The 9,205-nt window shown below is 43.1% G+C and overlaps 1 protein-coding gene across 1 annotated transcript; it reads left to right on the forward strand.

Annotated features, from left to right (window-relative positions):
• The first annotated feature begins 4,756 nt into the window (after positions 1-4,756).
• On the forward strand, positions 4,757-8,985 carry ap5s1 (adaptor related protein complex 5 subunit sigma 1). Its single transcript, XM_030718888.1, has 3 exons — positions 4,757-5,083; positions 6,387-6,678; positions 7,880-8,985. The coding sequence occupies exons 1-3, from the start codon at positions 4,902-4,904 to the stop codon at positions 8,006-8,008; spliced, it is 603 nt and encodes a 200-aa protein (XP_030574748.1). The 5' UTR covers positions 4,757-4,901; the 3' UTR covers positions 8,009-8,985.
• Positions 8,986-9,205: the final 220 nt, after the last annotated feature.

The following is a 9,205-nucleotide window of genomic DNA, read 5'->3' on the forward strand; positions in this document are numbered from 1 at the left end:
AACATGTGACATGAAGGAGGGGAGGCTGTAAAAGCACCAGCCCTCTGGCACTTTACCAAAGTTTGAAATCAGACAGTTTCACAGTGGCTGTGGGAACGAAAGGGCAAGGCTTTGTTTGCATTCCAGTGAGTGAGGTCTGAGAACTTATTTACAGCCAGTGGAGCTTGCTGGAACTAGTGTCTGTTGGTTGAATTGTGCAACTGAAGCTGCTTTCATTCTCTCCTAAATCCCCTTAAAAAAGCACCGTCAGCAGCACTAAAGGCCAAACACCGTACAGCTTTATTACAGACAAGGGAGGGGGACCAAAAAAAGCTCTTTAGTATCCACAGTCTTGCATACAGTTGTCAGTGGGTCTACAGTGTCCTCTGCAGCATGACAATTACTAGTCTGGTTGCTGAGGGTTGAGAGGCCTCACACCTTTACACAAGGCATACATAATGCAACACTCACAAGACCCTTTCAGTACAAGCTTCCTTCTTCAGCTCAACAGTAAGTTTTAAAGTGTAGATGAGTCCTTGGCAGCTCCTTAAAGTAAACTCAGCCGGGTTTCACAATTAGACTCATCCAATTAGGAGGTTCAAGAATTCTGCAAAGCAACAGTGGGATGCTTACACTGATGCTGTGTTCTCAAAGGTGTGCTTTGTTTATCTGATAGCTTTCAAGACTTTAATAAATATAAACTCTGAAGAGTATAAAATGTGATTGACCTGATATTGTATGGGTGTGAAGGCCTCATTACTTGTACTGTGGATTGTGGTAGCACTGTATATGATGGTGGCACAGGTGTTCAGTCAATCATAGGGTAGACATGCCTTCAAGCATACCTTCTGGTCACTAATGGGCACCATAGAGAACAGAATAAACATTTTGTATTCAGTAAGACTTGAAACGGACGACTGAGCCTCGTGAGGAAAGTGTCTCCTGAGGGCATAGCTCGAGGGAGCCCGGGGCTGTTTTCCCACAGATTTCTCCACAGTTGGACTTCTTTTTGAGGACTTGCACCCTCCTGGCCATTAGAATAGCACCTCTGCATTCGATTCACTTTCCAGACCCAGAAGCTCCTGATATCTTTTCATTGCTTTGGTTTGGGTTCAGTCAAACGTGGAGCTTGGCTGGTGTAAAGCAACATTTCTAAAAGATAATTTGATGTTTCTGCTGAATCAGTGCCTCATCTCATTAATACAAAAATACTTTAAATATAATATGACTGGAGGCTCCTTGAGCTCATGAAAAGCTGTGGAGACTTGTCATAAGATGGGAAACCGTGCCAGCGCTCAGCAGAGCTGCCCTCAAAGCCTCCCCACCCTTCCTCTCACTGTTTCTGCTTTTCTGCAAAGCCGATCAAAGGCGCCCACTCGCAAACCTCCAGCCTGGGTGTCACCTAGAAACTCCTGCGTGCCCTCTGACACCTCGACTGCTGAAACTATCAGTAAACTGACAAACCAGCCTGTAAATTAAAGGGTCCCACAAGCTGCCAAGGGTGGTTGAAGTCTTGGAGCGGAACAGTGCGGTTTCAGGTGGGGACTGTGGTTTTGTGAGGTGAGCTCTTTTGTTTTTAAAGGATTAGAAACTTCTTCATTTCTCACTCACAAGCTCTGCTTTCCGCAAGTCCTCCCCAGTTTATGATGAGTTCACCTTACACCGGGGATGCGCAGTAGACAAAAAGACATGTTTTATCGCTTGCTGCGTGTCGTCTTTAGCTTCCTTCATTTCAAATTCGCAGGCCTCGCAGCTATTGGTCCACACGGCCTGCTGATTGCTCTTCCCGTCACCAGCATCCTGTTGTTGTTCTTATTCAGCTGGTTTTATTTCACCACAAGAAAATGTGAGTCATAGGTTGAAAACACTGAAACCTGTGCCGTTTCATTATGTTACATTACGTTTTTTTTTTTGTGGTGATCTCGACAAAAGCAGCTGCGCCTCACTCAAACTTGCTGCTTTTGCCTTTTATTCTTCTGCCCACTGAAAACCGATCACACAGCGGGTATTTGAAGTTGTATAATTTGCCTTCACTTTCACACTGACCACTCACAATGATTGTGTCTAATTATTACATGCAGTCATCTCCATCATCCAGATCTTTGTTACTGGGGAGTAATGTTTGCAGACTGATAAGGGGAGATTATTACCTTATGTGTGTTGCAGAAATATTGCTCTCCTGCAAAAGCTCCATAAAAGTAGGCTGTAAATCAAAATGAGACTTGAGCTGAATCCATGTTTAAAGCAGCAAAGTCATTTTAGTTCACGGGGCGCTGACAGCCCAGTTTGATCTCAAGGGGACACATAAGTATTGGAAAATCTTTCTTTTAGCCGTAAGAATTACATTTTGGAAACGTTTGATGAAAAGCCTGCAAAATAAATGCAGCTTCGACAAAATGACTAATTTTTTCCACATTCAGTCATTTTACTGTCATCACAAAAAAATGCAGCTGCCATACGGTGGGACAGACTGAGCTCTTTGTCAGGCTTTTCTTACATGTGACACCCCTGCTCTGAGGAACAGTTTAATATTCAGTTACATTCATTTATTTCCTTTCTGTCTGAGAGTAAGAGCCAACCATTCCACCTGCACAGCGTTCATATTTACCTCGCCCACCGATAGGCGGAGGGAGGTCATGTTTTCACCCCTGTTTGTGACCCCCAGAACATCATTTTAATTTCAAGGTCAAAGGACAAGATCTCCAAAAATGTTCAAAACCAAGCCTTACTCTCATTACTGGCAACATTTTAAAATTCATATCTCAGTGAATTTCGCATCTATCGCAATGACATTTGGTACTCAAGTATAAACAGTCACTGTTGATAATTCATTTTCTTTTTCTATTTTAAATTAAAATACTCACAATAACGCAAAGTGAACTTAAACCTTACACAAACATCACACACGCATACACAATTCATATCTCTGCAAATGTTTGTTTTCCTTTTTTTTCATTTCGTTTTTTTTAGAGGATGCTATTAGGGTGCATAAACCGAATAAAATATATCCAGACTAAATGTGCCATTGTCTGCTCATGTGGCTCTCATATATATATATAAACTCATATTTCACAGTTTTTAAAACAGTTGTCTATAACTCGCTGTATAACTCCAGTCGTTTAGTTTAGTTGTGCTGGCTTCCTGTGAAGCTTAGAGCTCCTTTTAAATTTCTATTATTTGTTTTTAAAGCCCTCTGTGGATCAGCTCCACAATATTTCATGGAGCTTTCAAGTCCATATTTTGCCTCCAGGTTTCAGGTTACTGAGGTCACCCCCCCAGCACCTTCTCTCAGTGCCCCCCCTCTTCCTCCCTAAACCTAAAGGCAAGAGGCCGGTTGCCTTTATTGGCTCTCAGGCTCTGGAATAATTTGCCATCCCATATAAACACCAGCTTTATTGTATAGCACAATACCAAAGGGTCCTTAACATATGATGGGGTGTCATCATTGTATCAATTTGCATGTGAGACAGGATTTTAAAAAGGTTTTAAAAAAGAAATTCTGGATTTGACCTGGAGCCAGTGAAGAGAAGCTAATCTATGATCGCTCTCTCGTCAGTGTTGCTGGTTTTTGCTGTGGCATCTCATCTCGGCTCAACTGAAGGATTTTTAGGGAGCTTTAAGGACAGGAATTACAACAGTGTAGCCCAGAATTCCCTCAAATAGCTGTTCAGATATTTCAATCTGGATCACACTGCTGAACTGGCAGGGCTTTCTAACACCTACACGTCCTCATGGTGCTGCTCTCATCCAGCTATTAGACTTGTAACAACGACACAAGCAGTCCAGAAAGTCAGCATTTCCTCTAAAAAATAATAACGGTAAAATAAAATGAAAATATATAGATTAAAATAAAATAAATGCCGTGAATGACTAGAACCACATGTCCTCAGGTCTTGTTACACCGTGTTTCGGTTTCAGCAAGTAAGTTCAGGGCTGAGGTGAACAGGTTAACAGGAAGGTGAAGTGAATGCTAACAAAGCAGAGTGAATGCTCTCTTTCTATACACACACACACACACACACACACACACACACACACACACACACACACACACACACACACACACACACACACACACAGACAGAGGAGGGCCTCTCAGTGTAAAGAAGCATGACGAGCAGCAGCTGTTGGATTACCAGCTGCCTCTGTTTATCTGCTGAGACCCTGAAACCCTCTGCTCTTACTCAGCCTCTCTGCAGACTCCTTCTGTCTCTCAGTCCTGAGGGCTGCGCTGGGAAGCGAGACTATTGAGTTAGTGAGGTTTGTTGAGCTGAAAGCCAGAGTCTTCAGCGTCACATGTGACCTGCTCCATTGAGGGTTATGTTCAGAGTTTTGGATTAAAATTTGCTGCGTAAAGTACCAAATCCCTCTCCTGATATCTCTATGATCAGTTTCAGCTAATGCTGTATGTTATTCAAGACTAAACCATTCCAATTTTATACACTTCCACCATACTACTCCATGCTGGCAGTTTTTTCAATAATTTATGGTTGTGGTTCTGATTTATCTCTTTCATTTGTAAGTGTAAACAAACAGTCAGCTGGCATCTATTCACTGATACAGAAACAGTGATTACATTTCTGATTTTGCTCAATCACAGAAGCATTTATTTTGAATTGTATTAGCAGCAAGCCTTCAAAAATATATAAGTCTGACTTTGTGTAATTTTTGAGTATCTGAGTGCGTACATATTGTAAACACTGAGGCGGGGGTCGCTGGCTGCGAGCGCCCTCTGGTGGTGATATCTATGAAACTCAACAGTAGCCGAGACCGGTCAGCTGACCAAACGCGGAAGTGCTTAAAATCAGCAGATAGGTTGAGTTACAAAGTAAACAAAAATTCAGGAGGAGAAGAAACATTTAAAAACAACGAGGAGAAAAAAAAAAGCCGTGTTTGGGGGCTTCCCCCTCGAGCATAAGAACATGGTTCGGTGTTTCCTCATCCACACCGTGTGCCCGGTCAGTGCTCTGTCTGCCGGGGAGAGCCGTGTCCTTTACTCCCGGGTTTTCGGTCCAGATGAGGGAGTCCTGTCCGAGCGGCACCGGGAGCTCAGCCCGGAGGAAAGAAGACTTCTGCAGAAGGAGAAGGTGGCCGCAGTGGCCAGGTAGGTTTTTCTGGTTAACACCTTAAAATTAATTTTTACTCGAAGTTACTCTATTTCAGCTCAGAGAAAGAAGTGGACACTATAAATGATTATGAAGATATAATTAAGCCTTTTAATGTGCCTAATTTTGCCCAGGAGACGGCATTACATTCAGTTAATCATCTTTGTGTATTTTACATTACGTTAACATAGTGGAAATGACTTGACAGCCCCAGGCTCTGTCCCATTACTTGATCTTCATTCATATTCCACCAGGTAGAAAGGCGAGAGTGCCCCAAGGCCTGCAAAATCCCAGCGCAGTCATGATGTGCATCTGTTGTGGTGCGGCTCTGGTTTTACTTTGTCAGTAATTCTGACATCCAGTCTTTCCCAGTGTTTAGGGCTTGAAATTTGAATTTGCTTCATGCAGGAACTGCAGAACAAAAATATTTTTTTCTCTCATTGATAAATGTCTCAATCAGATACAAATACCTGTCCAGACTAAGACATGCAGCCTGTGTGCAGAGGTGCCTGTTTTTGTCCTTGCATCCCTTCTTGATGTTTATCACATGCAGTATTGTTCAAAAAGTATAAGGCTCTTTGAATGCTTATACCCGTATCCATCACTCAGTGCCATCAAGACTGGTCCAAGATTCATTCTGCAGCACAGCGATGAACACGAGAGCGCAAGAATAGTTGTGCAGCAGATGGCCTGGCTAAGTTTGAAAAGACACTGAGATAGTCTCAGTCTAGATGCTTTGAAAAACCTGAACCTACCTGCCAAGAAAAACTGCACACAAGCGTAACGAGAGCCACTTTGACTTTTTTTGTTATTGTTTTCTGCTGTTTGTGTGAAGTTAATAAAAACTCTAAAAATAAAATGCTCTCACTTTATTTCTAGCGATTAAAATCTTTGCACATCGTTTTGTTTGTTTAAGCTTTGCTCATGTTAATAGCTCATAATAACAGTTCTTTCACTATCTGTCATCTCTCCTTTTTTTTTTTTTTTTTTGCTATAATGCAAACTCTTCTTCCTTCTGCATCCTGCTATTTTGCTGGTAACACACAATGTAAAATGCCAAACAAGAATCTTCTCTGCAATTGTCTCATTTGTTTGCAGTGTTATGTTATTATGTGTGTGTGTGTGTGTTGGTTTTCTCCTCTTCCACACAGCAGCCTGTAACTGGTGATTAGTATTGTCAAAAGACAATAGTTCTAATGTTATCAGTAAAAATGGTGAAATGCCTCAAATAAAAAGAACCCCATGATTAGCATGCTTTCATTGTCATACTAACCAATGCTCCATGGGTTCTTTGTGACTCAGGCAGGTCCGGAGTGCTGTGTCTCTGTCCCGGGAAGCTTCAGGTCGGCCGCTAGTGGAGACGATTCCGGGTGAAGAGAATCTGGCCCTGCAGGATGCCGACTGCGGCGTGGTGCGGCTCAGAGCCGGAGACCCGTTCTCTGAGGAGGCGAGCGCTCTGTGGCTCGGGGTCCAGAGTCTGGGCTTCACGCTCGTCTGTGAGCCCCATGAGAACCTGCTGCTGGCTGAGGGAACGCTGCGCAGCCTGACCAGACACTGCCTGGAGCACCTGCACATGCTGGGGCAAGGGAGCGAGGTGAGCACCAACCCCAGACACACATTATCATTATTAAATATATTACTGTATTTTCAGAACGCTTTGTAAGGAGAAACATTACGTATAGTTTAGAATTAGCTATGGTCTGATGTGGCATTGTATCTGAATTGGCATGCACATAGCCCATTTAAATTGTATTAGGGTTGAAACTTTGCATTATCAGGGGTGTTGTCCCTTTGATTCACGTCCCTGAACGGGAGCTCTGGTGCTGATGCCTTTTTTTTGAGTGTCGTCAGTGAAATGATCTGACACATAAAACGACACCCTGCGAAACTGATCGTGCTGACAGACCATCGAGGAAGTCTGCGATCCAGTTTTCGGTGAATGGAGCTGCAGTGTTTTATTTGGCGCTTACTGTCAGTGTCTGTGCGATGCACCCTCTGATAACTTAGCACCCTCATCAAAATACGGTCGCCCCTGGCTGTCAGCCAAAACGCTAAAGACGATATTTAACAAGCTGAAGTGCAACATCACATTTGTTAATGACATCTTTTATATACTGTTTGTTTTTCACTAATTAAATCCGTGTTTTCAAACGTGGCAGCGTTCTTGAAGCGCTGACGGCTGTTGCAGTGGCATGTCGTGCCTCCCTCACGGCTCTAACTAGCGTGTGAAGCGCACAGAGAAATGTCAGTGCCTTTGAAGTTATCCTTAACAGTCAAACTTAAAAGACCTCTTGAGCCTTTTGACTTTGACAAACCGAGTGGGCTGATTTAACTGATGTTAGCCTTGAGTCATGGACCAGTTGTTGATAAAATGTTTTATTTTATTTGATCCGTCAGATTTTTTTTTTTTTCTGACAGGAATAATTGCGTAAACATCCTTTCCCCGCCACAAACATGCAGTAGATTATTATGACTCATGCACCTTCCTACTGCTGTAAGTACATTTGTATTCAGAGACTGCACCGAGTGTTTTTGTCTGTATGCATTCTAAGGCATCATTAGACCGCAGTCCATTACCTTAAACAGTTTACCTCCCCAGAAAGATGATTGTTGAACACTGGTAGCCAGATTCTCGAGAGCAGCCTCTCATTACATGCTATGAAAATATCAATAAACCAAAATTCGGCAGTAATGAAACAAGATTGCAGCTACACAGATTTTATTACCATCTTGTAACCATTGCTGATTAATAGAGAGCCTGCTTAGGGTCATCATTTGTTGCATTTTGTCTGCAGGTCCTGCTGAAGAGCAGCCGTATCGATGTCCTGCTCAGCCGCCTGCTTCCCCACGGGCAGCTTCTCTTCCTCAACCACCGCTTTGCCCAGAGTTTGGAAAAGGAAGTAGCAGCTTACATGGCCAAATGAAGTCCAGCTGTTGCCATATATATATATTTTTTTTTTGGGGGGGGTGAGCTCAATTGCTGCTAGCTGTAACTGCGAGCTCTCAAACAAACAAACAAACCCACTGTCGTTCACCTCGGGCCACATTTCTGCACTGCAAGAAGAAGAAGAGCGGACGACTGGCTGCTGCTGCTGCTGCTGCTGTTAGAGATTGCGTGATGTGTAAACACACAGAGTGGTAAATACCTGCCTCATCCACTTGCAGCTCACTCTTCGCTGTTTACTGTGTGGGTGGCTTCACTTCAAATCCTGTTTGTCAAATTGAAGAGTGGAAAGGAAAATGTGGCAGATTAAAGAGTGCAGCTGCAGAGGCCAGTTAAGACCCACTTGTCAGCATCAAAGCCTGCTATTTATCTGATTCGCCGTACTTCAAATGTCACAGTGTGACCTTGAGGAGCCAGACTTGACCCATTTTGTGTGCTGTTTGAGAATTCTGAGAGTACAAATGAAATCTCAAAGCGTGCTATTCCCTTATTGTGACTTCTCACAGACCTTCCATTCCTGAAGAGTAGGAGGAAAACTGAGTGAGATAGTATGAATCATAACAAAATGCACAATAGGAAGGGAACCAAAAAAAAAATCGGGGTCAATTGTTTTATAGCAGTTTGAAGCAGAAATACCACAATTCGAGCGACGCCGAGGACAACAGAAAGGGCAGGAAGTGAGAAGATGTTTGACAAAGCCATGAAGAATGAAAGCAGAAATGTTGGCTTGCAGAACACAGAACAAAACAGGAAATGATGACAAGCAGAACTACAAACACAAACATCCTGACTCAACAAATAAAAAATGTATACCTGTGTCTTGTGAACATCTGCTGTTCCCCCGACTGCCTCTGCTCATATCAAACCAGACTCTCCCGCTCCTCCTCCTGGCCTCAGAAAAGCTTCTTAAACCCCACTTTTTGTGCTGGCAACCAAAACCAGAGCGCTGTTTTTTAGGTGGGGGGTGGGGTGGGGGGTGGGGCGGGGGGGATTTGTGTGGATGCCAGCATCAATTGCTTTGATCGTCTCCTTTTTTTCTGCATTAAAAATAAAACTAATTTCTTGTATTACCCAAGGCGTACGCTTTGAAACTTTTGTAGTCTGCAATCAAGGATGTAGCACATTTAAAAAAAAATAAATAAATAAAATAAAAACAAGGGGAGCTGGGGACTGAACC

Source organism: Archocentrus centrarchus, chromosome 22 (assembly GCF_007364275.1).
Source record: "Archocentrus centrarchus isolate MPI-CPG fArcCen1 chromosome 22, fArcCen1, whole genome shotgun sequence".
Taxonomy (NCBI): domain Eukaryota; kingdom Metazoa; phylum Chordata; class Actinopteri; order Cichliformes; family Cichlidae; genus Archocentrus; species Archocentrus centrarchus.